Source organism: Pseudochaenichthys georgianus, chromosome 1 (genome assembly GCF_902827115.2).
Source record: "Pseudochaenichthys georgianus chromosome 1, fPseGeo1.2, whole genome shotgun sequence".
NCBI classification, from domain to species: Eukaryota; Metazoa; Chordata; class Actinopteri; order Perciformes; family Channichthyidae; genus Pseudochaenichthys; species Pseudochaenichthys georgianus.
This window is the reverse complement of record NC_047503.1, coordinates 42002115-42016934: the sequence shown is the minus strand read 5'-3', so window position 1 is coordinate 42016934 and position 14820 is coordinate 42002115. Positions and strand designations below refer to the sequence as shown.

At 41.1% G+C, this 14820-nt stretch overlaps 1 protein-coding gene across 1 annotated transcript; it reads right to left on the bottom strand.

The window, feature by feature from the left end:
• Positions 1–9665: 9665 nt before the first annotated feature.
• On the bottom strand, positions 9666–12342 carry LOC139434823 (large ribosomal subunit protein eL22-like). Its single transcript, XM_071204782.1, has 3 exons — positions 12287–12342; positions 11064–11334; positions 9666–10827 (listed from the first exon to the last, which is right to left on the bottom strand). Exons 2-3 carry the CDS (start codon positions 11323–11325, stop codon positions 10418–10420), a joined length of 672 nt encoding a protein of 223 aa, XP_071060883.1. The 5' UTR covers positions 11326–11334; positions 12287–12342; the 3' UTR covers positions 9666–10417.
• Positions 12343–14820: the final 2478 nt, after the last annotated feature.

The following is a 14820-nucleotide window of genomic DNA, read 5'->3' as shown; positions in this document are numbered from 1 at the left end:
CCCCGCCCCCTTACTGTGTATCGCTCACTGATTGGACGATGCAGTGCATGCACTGATCTGATGCTTCTTGACATGAGAGCAGTTTCTCAGCGGAGTGAAGAAAATACATGAACCTCACGGGAGTCACTCCTCAGTTTATACTGTGTTTTGTTTCAATTAATGTATCATTTAGTTACAAATATGTGATCTATCTGAACAACAAAGTGGTCAAAAATCATTTTATTCATTTTTTGGAAACATTTTCATCATCGCTTTTTTCGTTTTACATTTTCATTTATTGTCATTTCCATTCAGTCAGTCATTGAGTGCTATTAAAATGTTAATGTGCTACATATCCACATACAAACGAACAAAGTGTGCAATCCAATGACTATTAATCTAACTGGGTTTTGATAGATAACATATCTCTTTTTCTTCTCTCAATTATTTTATTTCTATTGTGCACTCTAATCAATATTAATCCGACTAATGTTCGTGTATACATTTTAAGAATGGCGTTTATCTTTTTTGAGAATGAGTTCTTATTTTATTTTATTTACTGGGGTCTACAACAGATGATACAAATGTTTGTCTCAGTAAATGTGTGGCGGGGGTGTTTGTGAAAATAACGGGGACAGAGCTGCTGTCAGACGATCAGCTGTGCGGCGTCATCACAAACGGACGTCGCTTCACGTGACGCTCCGGAGGAAAAGACATCCCATTGCTCTTAAAACTAATTTCCCTGCTTCTCGTGGTTTCCTTGCATCTCTCCATGCTTCCCTGGTGGGAGGGACTAGTCACAGGGAAACGACGCAAGTGAGGGATGCAAGGAATCCATTTAACCCAAATGAGAAGGACTCCTCCGTGTGCTTTTCAGCTATTGGGACGTCCTTCAAAATGGCGTGTCTTGATCGATTTCCGGGTCAAGTTCCGGAGGAGAGGAAGAGAGGAGTCGAGGAGGGGTATTGGGATGAGGCTTGTGTCCTCCTTCCTTTCTCTTTCTCTTCTCTACTCAGACTGCAAGCAAGCAACATGTCCTTTTCTGCTCCTCAATAAAGCTACCCTTTGCACCTTTTGCACCTTCGATGCACCGCCTCTGACTCCTATCTCTCGGCACTACAATATAATTGTCTGAACTCCTTGGCCTCACTGACTCCGCCCTCTCCTTCTTCCACTCATACCTCTCGGACCGGACACAGTTTGTCACACACGCTGGCTGCAGCTCCCCCTGTGCCTCTGTCAACCATGGAGTCCCCCAAGGCTCGGTGCTCGGTCCCCTTCTATTCACAATATATATCCTTCCGATTGGTGATATCATCCGCAGCCATGGTCTCTGTTTCCACTTCTATGCCGACGACACCCAACTGTACATCAGCACAAAACCTTCGGCCCATCTCCCCCTCAGTCACTAATCAACTGCCTACACGAAATTAAAACCTGGATGACCACCAACCTACTCAAACTAAACAGTGATAAAACTGAGCTCATGGTTGTGCTCGGGAAGATTGGAGATCTGCTCCTCAACATCGACGGTTCCATCATCTCCCCATCCCCTCAGGTCTGCAACCTTGGTGTTGTCTTGGATTCAACCCTCTCATTTCAAAACCACATCAAATCCGTTTCAAAATCAGCCTTCTTCCACCTCAGAAATATTTCAAGACTCCGGCCATCACTGTCCAACTCTGTTGCAGAGAAGCTGATACATTGTTTCATTACCTCACGCCTGGACTATTGTAACGGACTCCTGTCCGGGGTTCCCAGCAAAACCCTGAACAGGCTCCAGTACATACAGAACTCAGCTGCCAGGGTTCTCACACGCACCAAGCCCTGGGAGCACATCACCCCCACTCTATTCAACCTCCACTGGCTCCCGGTCAAGTCCCGCATCACCTACAAACTCCTCCTCCTCACCTAAAAATCCCTCCATGCCCTCTCCCCTCAGTACCTCACAGTTCTCCTCCACCCATACATCCCGTCCCGCACCCTTCGATCCTCAGACTCCGGCCTGCTCTCCATTCCCCATTCACGCCTCCGCACCTTCGGGGACCGTGCCTTCAGTGTCGCTGCCCCCACTCTCTGGAACTCCCTCCCTGCAGAAATCCGCAACGCCCCTTCTCTCAACATTTTCAAATCAGCCCTTAAAACTCATCTGTTCAACATCGCCTTCCAACAATAACTCACCCTCCCCCCCCCCCCCCCAGTTACGCTTCCATTTCTGCCCCCTGTTTTATGTTTATGTTTTTGATGTCTTGTCCTTGTATGTTTCTTTGTAAAGTGACCTTGAGGTTATGAAAGGCGCTATATAAATTCAAGTTATTATTATTATTATTATTATTATTATAAGAATAAAACACAGAGGATGGAGATCTCTTTTTGTCCCCTCTTCTCCCTGCTGCAGCCTAGCAGCTGATCTCAAAGCATGCTCCCCTCTCCTGCAGGGGGGCGTGGTCAGCTGCAGCTCACAAAATCAGCCCCCTGCAAAAACAGGGCTGGAAAGAGCAAATAGAGTGAAATGAGGCATGGCTCAAATGCAGGATCTGTTTGGTATTTTGAAAAAAAAAATGTTTTTATATACTTTAGGTATGGCCCTACAATATATTGTTCAAATATAGCATGATAGGTCCACTTTAATTCGGCTTCATTTTTTGAGGTCAAACCATTTATTTAGAATAAACAAAAAAAATTAGATGTAAGAAATTAGCGAACGTTTTTTAACCAATGTGATGGGTTGCATCCTATAGGAAACACATTGATCACTGACACTTCAAAAGACCCGTGCACCTGTTTTAGGGGGGTTTTACCATCATTTAGCATCATTTCCAAGGCACCATTACCTTGTTTCTGATGCCAGCTGTGGTGCTTTCTGTCCCTCCCTCCTTTCCTGACCCTTTAAGACGACAGTAGGTTGACCCTTGTGAGTCGAGTGTGGCTTCCTGTGGCCATCTTGTCTGTGTGAGTCCAGAGGACGTCTGCAGTGAGAGATTCAGGGGTTCACCTCTGCCACAGCAATGATTCTGATTTAGAGGTTAACAGTAGGGACCTGTTATGGACAGGAACCTCTGGGACCTCTGCCCCAATGATGGCTGACATTCGGCGGGTGTATTTCATCCTTGGCGGTGGGCTGTGAAAGGCTTTTGTTTGTATTGGGAAGGCTCTGGATGTATGGGATTAGTATTGTATCATAAAGATAAAGCAACACTTTCTCAGAATAAAGCAAAACTATGAGTTTAAAAGAAGAAAAAAACTGAGTCAAGCAAAATAAAATAAATTTCAAAAATAAAAATATAAATTGCAAACAAATCATTTGTGTAATCATGTAAACTATAAGTCTTTTTTCTTTGTTTAACATAGGTTTTTGTTTGCAGTTCTTGTTTCTTCTTTATCAATGATCAGCCTTTTGCTCTCGCTGCAGTACTCTCATTTGCGCTCCTTCACTTTCTGTTTGAGATTCTGACACAAACGTCCCAGGTGGGCGGGACATTCAGGGGTGCGTCCCCATTGGCTACTCAGTTTTTTGAGTTACAGCCCAGTCCTCCAGCGATTGTACAGTGCAGGAAGAAAGACCTGCACCATCTTCTTCCACGCTGGGCGTTGCTCAGTGTCATTTCATTTGACCAAATGTCTTTACATATACATTTAATAGATGTTATTATTATCCACCTTTTTGTTTTATGTCCTTTTATTTAAAACATTCTTTGAGACGTAATCTTCTGGTTCAAATTTCAATAAATGTAATTTGTATAATCACTCTTTTGTCTTTATTCTACACAAAAATGTTAGAGATTCCATTCAAATCTGTTGATTATTCATATATTCCTCGGGCTAGGAATAGTATGTCGAATTTTTAATTATAAATGTATATTATTTTCTCACAGGATATAGAATGAGACAACACAGTTGTTATCCATTGTGTATGAATGCTTCAGCTCTTCAGACCAACATAGTAAGATGTGAGCGTGTTTCTAATTGTGTTGGTATGCAGCCTAGGTCTGTTTAATAAAGCAAATCTGCCACTTTTATATTGTAGAATTTGTTAAATTAAAGCACAGCCTTTAATTGTTTGTACTAAACATAGAAAAATATGCTTTTGAAATGTAACATGTCTTTGAAAAATAATAGTATACAGTTTATATAGTGTATCACCTTTAGCTTGAAAATACATTTTAATCTATAAAATAAATAAATAGATAGACAGACACTTTTATACGGAGCCCCTAAAGCAGGGGTGGGGAACCTTTTTCCTCTCAAGGGCCATTTCAATTTTTACAATATCCTCAGAGGGCCGTACAAATGATTGACCTCTGCTTAAAAAAACTAAAATCACAGCCCATTCATTTCATTCTGTGCAAAGAAATGTTGAGGTTAAAAGCATCAATCTGGTGCACTTTGAGAGCAACATTAGGAGATCTATGGATACATCTCTCAACACCCATATGAAACAGAACTGGAAGCAGATTTATTTTTCTTTATGAATATTTGACAAATCACTCCCCTTTCAAATTGTATTCTTCTTTATTAATAACAACTTTTTTTTTACTGTCATATAGTATTTTATACCTGTTAAACCTATACTTTATTCTCTTATTTTTTTATAACTATAATGATCATATAAAGATGTGCCTTTACCTCACTGGTTGTAGAAAAAGCTTCTTATATTCGTTAGCATAGCTAGCTAACCAGATGCTAATAACAACAAAGTTATTGACTGTATGATCAGCATGACAGATGGACAGATCGCCACTGGGCTTACAACTAAAGACACAGCCACGCAGAAACTGCGGCATACGGCTCCTTATCGGTACTGCAATTTCTGAAGTGCTGGAGTGGCGTTCTGGTGCTCTCCGTCAGAACTGCACCCCTGTCAGTCGAGACATATACCACGTGATGACACGTTAGGCTCGTGTTGTGTTCAAGGACCCTGACCTTGGCCAGGAAAAACAGGCACTCGCTTGTTTAATTTTGTTGCGGTCTAGATTTCTTACATTTTTTTCTTTTTTGCGTGTGTTTATAAATTACCTCGAGGGCCGTACCAAATTGTCTCGCGGGCCGTATATGGCCCGGGGGCCGGAGGTTCCCCACCCCTGCCCTAAAGGGACATGAACAAAAAAAAGTCAGGATAACGGGTTAGTATCTCGTGCGCACGAGAAACGAATCCGTTATCCTGACTTTATTTTTTTTGGAGAAAGTTACCGATGCACCAAGGAGGAAGTGGAACACGAGACAACCATGTCATTGCAGACTGTTATGTTTACGTGGGGAAATGACAGTGCATACATTATTTGAGATATATATCGTACTTAGACTTCACTTTAAGGACATTTCGGCCAGGGGTGTGTGGTCACTCCAGGAGACAGCGGGACGTGTAACTAATGCCCCTTTCACACCAGCGCCTTTTCAGCTCCGGCTCGGAGCTAGAGCCTGAAAAGCGCCGGGTTTTCCAGTTCACACCGGAGCTGCGCCGGCTCTTAGCTCCGGAATCCGCTTCATTTCCAGCTCCAAAAAATTGTCGGTCCAGAGGCAAGAGCTTTGGAGCTAAGAGGTGACGTCGCTTACGTCGAGGCGTGCAGGAAACTAAACCCACCTCCCATGGGTCGACTGTCATGCCTGCCTACAAGCAGTAGTACTAGTGCCTATAAACACACTTTATAAAGTCAGGCAACACTAACCAGGCTTCGTGTGATTCTGTTTATTTGTGCCTTACTTTGACCATCCGTTCACAGTTATCGATCATTGTGGAGAGAGGCAGACGTGTTGTTTTGTATTATTGCAGCTATCGGATGCAAGTAGTCAGTTTAGCTTCGGTTGCTATGCTAACATCACCCGTTTTATACCAGAGAAACTTTCATAACAGCGTTGTGATACCAAACAGTGTCAATTCAGACTGACACACATTCACTTGCATCAGCTGCTTGTGTGAGTGGGACAGTGAATACTTTAGAGCGGCCGCTGCAGTGTGAGCTAACCGGGAGCTAACGGGAGAATACACTCCGTGGAAGAGCAGCACTGCAGCGGTCGGTAAATGCTGCAGAAACACATTAATAAACAATGAACCAAGGCACTCTGGAGAAAAGTATAAGGTTGGAGAAGTCGTTATTCAATTTATTCTGGCTTCGTGTGATTAAAAGCAACACGATCATCGACCCGACGCAGTTGTTGTTGTGAGCGCCGTAATGGCTGCCGTTGGATGGCAAATCAGCGATGTAAACGGTGACGTCATGACGCAGCAAGGGCAGCTCTGGGGCGCCAGTGGGCGGTGTGCACAGAGCGGGAGCTGAAAAGGGAAACCGGAGCTGAAGCAGAAAAGCTCCCGCTCGGAGCTAGAAACTGAAAAGCGCTGGTGTGAAAGCCGCATCAGAGAAGAGCAGCACCAGCGCTCAAAGAGCTTTTACGCACCGCCTACACTGTGTTTACCTTCATTGAACATCTATGGGCGGACTGGGACTAAAAATCAGCCCGGTACTCGCACCCAGCCCAGCCCACGTAAACTGTCAACGGGCGGCCCACTTCGGTACCGGCGTGTATGTGTGTGTGTGTGTGTGTGTGTGTGTGTGTGTGTGTGTGTGTGTGTGTGTGTGTGTGTGTGTGTGTGTGTGTGTGTGTGTGTGTGTGTGTGTGTGTGTGTGTGTGTGTGTGTGTGTGTGTGTGTGTGTGTGTGTGTGTGTGTGTGTGTGTGTGTGTGTGTGTGTGTGTGTGTGTGTGTGTGTGTGTGTGCAGGGGCGGACTGGGACTACAAATCAGCCCGGGACTCTCGACCGGCCCACTTCGGTACCGCAAGTAAATACCGCTAGTACATTTTCGGGGGGACTGGGGGGGGGTAGACAATTTACTAGCGGTAGACATTAAGGGTAAATAATGTCTACCTCCGGGCCGGTGGACTTGTATTATCACTGGTCCCACCATTGTAACCACTGGCCCGGAGCATTCGTCCAAAAAACAAATCGACTAATAATGAAGAAAATTAACACATTTGTTGCAATAGTAATGTATGCACTAACTACATTACTACTTGTACTACAACATTTTAATCATCAGTTCTTCCTCATTTTCCTCAATTGTTCATATTTGGTTTATTAAAATAATGATATTGTGGTCATTGTTAAAAAATGTCTGCTATTATTATTATTATTTGTATAATGCACTTTCTGCCTTCCTGTCATTAGGAGTTAGACATGTAATGGCTATGTAATTTATTTGATTAGAACCTTCATTATCCTAAACTGCTGGGACATTTTGCCAATACCTTTATATTGTAATACCTGACTTTCTTTTATTTGAAGATTGTTTTTTGCCCGACGCTTGGCCGGTTACCGCTGGTATTAAAAACATTTGGCGAATGGTTAGGTGGCGCGATAGTCTGTAGGGAAGCAGCGCGCTCCCGCTCACCGGAGCCTGCTCCCGCTGCGCTCCGCAGCAAACAGCTGTTTGCTTAGTTTTCACCCAACAACAACGACAACCGACTCACGGAACGCTATGTTGTAGCGTTGATAAACGAAACAATTTAACTAAATTGCTAGTCAAAATACCAATACCACAGGACCATTTTTATATTTTTAGTGGCCCGAGTGGGCAAGTGGAAAGTACGTTATGCTGGCCCGGGGTGTCTAAATAGTGCTTCCGGGCCAGCGGGCCATTTAATGTCGAGCCCTGCCGGTTACCGGCCGGCCCACATCGTCCGACCGGCCCACTTCAGTACCGGCCCATCGGGATTCGTCCCGATGGCCAGTCCGCCCCTGTGTGTGTGTGTGTGTGTGTGTGTGTGTGTGTGTGTGTGTGTGTGTGTGTGTGTGTGTGTGTGTGTGTGTGTGTGTGTGTGTGTGTGTGTGTGTGTGTGTGTGTGTGTGTGTGTGTGTGTGTGTGTGTGTGTGTGTGTGTGTGTGTGTGTGTGTGTGTGTGTGTGTGTGTGTGTGTGTGTGTGTGTGTGTGTGTGTGTGTGATAGCTGCGGGGCAGCAGGTACTCTGAGAGTCACGGACCTAATTCATAGATCAATAAAGCAGACTGGTTTACAGACTCTCCTGTTTTTTGCCAATCCGGTGCTTAAACCAATAGCTCTACACCCCTGGCCGAAATGTCCATACAATTAAGTCTGACTTCAAAATATATCTCAAATAATGTATGCACTGTCATTTCCCCACGTAAACATAAAAGTCTGCAATGAAATGGTTGTCTCGTGTTCCACTTCCTCCTTGGTGCATCGGTAACTTTCTCAAAAAAAAATAAAGTCAGGATAACGGATGCGTTTCTCGTGCGCACGAGAAACGAATCCGTTATCCTGACTTTATTTTTTTTTGTCTCTCTCTTTTTTTTTTTTCCATGTCCCTTTAGGGGCTCCGTACTTTTACAATCCCAAATTGGGAAATTATTTAACAGCAGCAGTGTGTTCAGGTATTAAAACATTTAAAGTGGGAACTAAGTATAAACTACACAACACAAGTCTAATGCACAGCAATCCATAAGAGAAGTCCGATATGTTCATGAAACTCCCCAGGAGACACCAACACGAACGTGGCCGAGTGGACTCCGGAATTTGCTGCATGAGTTGCACTGTATGATCTGTGGTGTGGCTGTCACTCAAAAACTGAGTAGCCAATGGGGACACACCCCTGAAAGTCCCGCCCACCTGGGATGTTTGTGTCAAAATCATAGTCAAAATCGAAAACAAAAAATGAGGGAGTGCAAACGAGAAGAGCTGCAGCGAGAGCAACAGTCTGATCATTGAGAAAGAAGAAACAAGAACTGCAAACAAAAACCTATGTTAAAACAAAGAAAAAAGACTTATAGTTTACATGATTACACAAATGATTTGTTTGCAATTTTTATTTTTGAAATTTATTTTATTTGCTTGATCAGTTTTTTTTTCTTTTAAACTCTTAGTTTTGCTTTATTCTGAGGAAGTGTTGCTTTATCTTTATGATACACAACTAATAGAGGAAGGTGGTTCCCAACTCTGGCAGAGAGCTTTTTCAGTGCCCCTCCCTTGGATCTCGCCACATCGAATCCCGGCTCCTGGCGTGTTGATTGGCTTACGTAAAGGTTGTTCGAGGAGGTGTCAGGATTAATCTTCAAGCAAGTAGGCTACGTCACCAGGTGGGTCTGGGAGAGATGGGGCTGTTTGGACGTTGAGGTGGGCACAAGATACGGCTGATCTAATAAACTGAACAGACAACATTATTGAATAGCATTTATCTATTGTAGCAGGCAGATCCCAGCAAAAGTTAGAAAGTTATGCTTGTCATAAAAAAATATGGAATTGGTTCAGATATGTAATTTGATCTGAACTGTTTGTAAAGAAACCTGTATACATTTCACAAAAAACAAACTGAAATCAAACTCAAGATTTGAGACAGCAGCACAGGAATCTGAAGTCACATTAATGTGAGACCACAGCGCCACCTGCTGACGACAGGAGATTACAAGCACCTGCAGTTATGATGAAGCTGCTTACATTTCAGTATCAACACTTTAAATGTGTAAGAATATAGAAAAACTGCCACTTAAAAATGATAATTCTTAAGATTTTCATTTGATCAAAACACATTTTTAAGCTTGAACAACTCAATGTATTCATTCTTATTGCCTCCCTGCTGTGTATACAAGTTGTCTTTAAATTGAACTGCTTATAACTTTACACATGTATTATTCTGAGCCCTCTCTCCACTGTATTGCAAACCAAGAAATGAAAACAGTGCATGTTTTGTTGTTGTTTATTTGGAACAAAGTTTGTTTTAGTATATTTTTAAATGGATACTTGCTCTCAAACATACATTCTGTCAGATAGTGTGTCATGTCGTTGTCACATCTTTGGTCATCATTAGACTTGGATTTGCTCTGCTCTTTACAACAACAAACAAACATTATGTTGACATTGAATTATTGCTTTATAACTCAAACTCAAAGCACAACAGAAACCAGGGGACACTTGATGTTCTTGTTGACGTTGTTTCATAATTGTTAGTATTTTGTTCGTATATTAGAAATGACTAGGTTAGCTACGTTAGCTAGCTAGCTCACAGCAGATCTGCCATAATATCAGAAAGAATCATGCGATCACATTGTTAAAATACACTTCCAACAACAGTGACACTTTATAATCCCCAAACATCAACAAGCACTCCGGTCCCAGCTGTGTGCGTCCCTTTTTAGTGTCCCCATTTCTGTTGTTTTCAGCTTTTTGCAGCGTTTTACATTTTCAGCTTTTAGTTAACGCTACGTATCTTTCTTTAAGTTGGTGAAGTTGTTTCTTCATTTGCATGTGTTATGGCACATTTGTGTTTTCATTTTGGCATCGTTTTTTAATTAATCATATGTGTACCGCTTATTAATGTTAACTATTGAGACTTTAAGAACATTGGCTTTCACTGTTGGAGGACTCGAACGGGTAACTATGTAAATTTGAGTATCAACACAAATGTAATATGTATTTCCTAATTCTTATTGTGCTCAGTTATTGATGGTTAGGTTCAATGTGTGAAGTGAGCCTGAGACTGTCGGAGCGACGATCACACTCCCATCCTGAGCCGACATCGTGTTGGCAGCTGGAGGTGAAGCAGCTGGAGGTGAAGCAGCTGGACGTGAAGCAGCTGGAGGTGAAGCAGCTGGAGGTGAAGCAGCTGGAGGTGAAGCAGCAGCTGGAGGTGAAGCAGCTGGACGTGAAGCAGCAGCTGGAGGTGAAGCAGCTGGAGGTGAAGCAGCTGGAGGTGAAGCAGCTGGAGGTGAAGCAGCTGGAGGTGAAGAAGCAGCTGGAGGTGAAGCAGCAGCTGGAGGTGAAGCAGCTGGAGGTGAAGCAGCTGGACGTGAAGCAGCTGGACGTGAAGCAGCAGAGGAGGAGGAGAGTGCAGCTCTGTTCATCTCTGCAGATAAAACATACAGATGCAGAGAATCATGTTTAAAAATCAGAATCAGAATACCTTTATTCGTCCCACAGAGGGGGGAGTTAACATTGCTAGAGCAAAAGTAAAGAGCCAAGGAGTAAGATAAAAGTATAAAAATATACAATGTATATACAAAATACACAAATCCAGTAGAAAACCTTGAAGTAACTGATTTAGCTGATATTATAAGTGCATTTAAGACACATCCACTGCACCTGCATATTTCTTCCTCAACTCCGCTGCAGCCTTCCTGTTGCTGATCTTCTTCAGAATCTCAACAGCCACCTCCACGGTAGTTTTTTCACCGTAGCTTCTGGTCATCCGTGTCACAGTTTGCCCCCGGCTTGCGTCCTCCAGTTTGCTCACAGGAATTGGTTTGACGCCATCCAAGTTCTTTTGACTGAGGTACCACTTAAAATCCTGAAAGGCATCTTTGCCCAAGTCGTCCAGAGTCCCAAGCAGCAGCTTATCCACCATGTCTGCTCACTGTGAAAGTAGAAAGAAGGGAATCATTTTGCAGATTAGTATTCAAAGAATCTGTAATAAATCTGTAAATAAATACCTGTGCAATTAGTTCTATATGGTGCAATTTATTTTGTTAGTTGACTATAATGTTGATTCGTGATCCTTGTATGGTGCAATTTATTTTCTGTTTCTCTGTATTAGTGTGTAGCAGCAAATGCAAGAGTGTGTGTGTGTGTGTGTGTGTGTGTGTGTGTGTGTGTGTGTGTGTGTGTGTGTGTGTGTGTGTGTGTGTGTGTGTGTTAGGAGGGGGAAAAGGTGGCTCTAAACAGTACATTTGTCATCTAAATCTGCTTTTATGTTTGTGTACCTTTGCACTTTCACCACCTTACTCCCACAGGATATTACAGTGTACCCGGCTCTACCCCACAGTTTGCCGCTTGATTAAGCCAAATGTTTTTTAAATAAAAAAAACTACATTTCCCATAATGCCGGACGACATGCATCTGGCTTATTTTTTGTACATTTTACAACAGTTTTCACCAGCTGAGTGATCTCTGTTCCCCATACAATTAATGATGAATGTTCTTAACTGTCAATATCTCGAAGGATAACCCATTTAAAATGCATTGTTTTAATATGAATAAGTACAACATTATGTACACTTTATTAACTATGTATAAAGGGCACGGTTTAAAAAGCGATACACGGAAATACTTTATAACTGACAGAATATGATAAACGGTTTAAAAAGCCTAGATCAATCTGAAAACAAACACGATGAATATCCATTCAGGGAGAAGAGACAGACCTTCATTGTGTAACACAGTAAATATTACAATATCCCGTTTAACAATCTCCTGCTGTAACTTAACCACTCATCTCTATTCTGAAATACCTAACCACCACACCGGAAACCAAGAGTCAGAACAATGCAATAATGAGCAATAATAATTTAATTCCCAAAAGGTCTTACCGTGTAAAAAACAGGGTTCACTAGTAGGCTACTCTCACTCCCGCCAAATATTTTACTTTCGGTTTCAGTAACAGGAAGTTCAGACAAGCGAAAGAGTCTGGAAGTGTCATTCTCCTGAAATCATCCATATAGATCCGAATACATAAATACACACAATACTGTTTACATTTCTCCTCAGAAGTGTAGAGTTCTTACCCCAGCTATCAAATATAACACGAGGCATTTTATTTGGCTCATTTCCAGTAGTGTAATGTATTGAAGTACATTTACTCAAGTACAGCCTACTTAACTACGATGTTGGGGTACTTTTACTTTACTTAACTGTTTCCATTTATTGCTACTTGTATACTTTTACTCCACTGTACACTATTGTACTTTTAACTCCTCGACATTTATTTAATAAGATGAGTTACTTTACATATTCATATTATAAGTTAAAACATATTAATATATATAATACATCAACTTTGATATGAAGTTAAGATATCCAGCAGCAGTATATAAAATAAATAAATTATCTCCACTGTTTACAGCTGTGATGAACACATTAATGGGTGAATTATTAGAATCCACTGATTTAATAAATAAGATTCTAAAATGGGACAATAAGTACTGAAATTATTGTGCCTACCAAATTCAAAAAAGGGCACACCATCGATTTGTGTTACTATAAAAATGTATTCCTGGAATATCTACTTTTGTGACAGTTTTAAGGGATATTGAAATGTATGTGGTTCAATATGATTAACATATTTTAGACGTGTTTTTATGTTAGACAATTTAATTGTTTTGTAAATTTAAAAAAAAGTACATTCTACGGCAGGTGCTCAAGCCCCCTTTGATCTGTTCACCTGCCTCCTTTCAGTATATTATGATGCCATTACTCAATAAGTTACTTGTAACAAAGTATTTATACAATGTAGTATTTCTACTTTTACTTAAGTGAGAAATCTGAGAAATTGTTCCACCTCTCCTTTCACTTTAAAAGTCAAAGAACATACACATTGCAATACCTGAAAAAACAATAGAGCAGTATTTAGATTTAAGGATGAATAAATATAGAAAATAAATAGTCTTATATCTCATAATCTTACAATTGTTTTCCCTTGAACTAAATGTATTAACTATCACATGGATACGCATGCAATACATAACGAGTGTTCTCTTCCAGATCGATGCTTATCGTGAACATTTTACGAGTAAACATGAGACATTTGCCACACTTGGAGACGGACCTTATCCCACAAACCTAAATATAATTTCCCCAAATATTCCAAGATGAAAAACATCCTGTTCAAGAACCTCTTGTCGTGTATAATTGATAAACCTTTTACTTACTGCTAATTTAATTACAAACGAACAATACATGAAAATACATCATAGTACATAATAATGCAGAAAGACACAAAAATGCACTCACTTAAGATTGGAGAAAGAAATGTTTTATTGTTTCATTATAACTACAGTCAATGGTTTCTTTTAAAACAAGAGAATATAATCAGACGAGTTTGACATTAATGCAAAAAGTGTCTGCATGGCTAACAACTAGAAGACAAAGAAATAAAAAAAAAATCTTTCAAAGAATCTCAATTTGAGGTCCACTTACTAGCTTTAAATATATCTTTCGACCACGTCTCACTGTTATCCTCGGTTTGCTCAGATACAGTTATATGAACTAAGTACAGAAGTTCATTCTCACCATTGTCTTCAATTGTGTCTTAAAATATGTTTGAAGATTGGCTAAACTGGTCCTTTAATAGAGATGGCAGGCAAATTATAATTTAGTAATAACAGTAATACCAACAAAAAAAATACTATTTACACTTTAAAAAAAAACAAAATACAGTGTTCTTTATATCCAGTGATAAACACAATTATTCTGCAGTTCTGAGAGCTCAATGCAATAAAGCTTAAAAAATACTAATGTAGAACCGCTGCTAAAGAACCCTGTGTTGCTCAATGACAATACATTATATTTAAATTCCTTGAATTGTTTCCAGGAGACAGTAAAAAGTGACTAACATGGGACATACCACATACAATGGATTGTGACTCAAGTTATTAAAGTTCATTTTGATCATGCCTTAAAAAGTAAGTTGAGAAGCGAGGTTTGTTTGGTGGTACCTTAAAGGTGGGGTAGGTAAGTTTGAGAAACCGGCTCGAGATACACTTTTTGTTATATTCCATGGAATGCTCTGAACATCCATAGCAATGAATATCTGAAGTGCTTTGACAAAAAATCCATTAAAAAATGTCATCTCTGGAAGCCGTACTGTAAAAAGCACGACCAATCATCTGAGCCGCCCGGCTAAAGTAACTGGATGGCCTACCTGCCTGTCAGCCTTCCATCGGGGCACAAACTTATCTCGTGCCCTCATTGGTCATGTGCGCGTTCGTGTGTGTTGGAGGAGGGGCTCTGTAAGGAAGTGGCAGATTTTTTCCGGTTGTGTATTTTCAAATTCTGGCGCACTCGAGCTAGTTTCTCCAAAACTACCTACCCCACCTTCAAATCAAATAGTGTTATGTCATGATTA

What these genes read in the sequence shown, in the direction of transcription:
- LOC139434823 (XM_071204782.1), bottom strand. Translation starts at nt 11,325, where the DNA reads ATGGTGGATAAGCTGCTGCTTGGGACTCTGGACGACTTGGGCAAAGAT. An exon ending in GTTGAGGAAGAAATATGCAG is followed by an intron (nt 10,828 to 11,063) that starts GTGCAGTGGATG and finishes TTTTATCTGCAG; the next exon opens with AGATGAACAGAGCTGCACTC.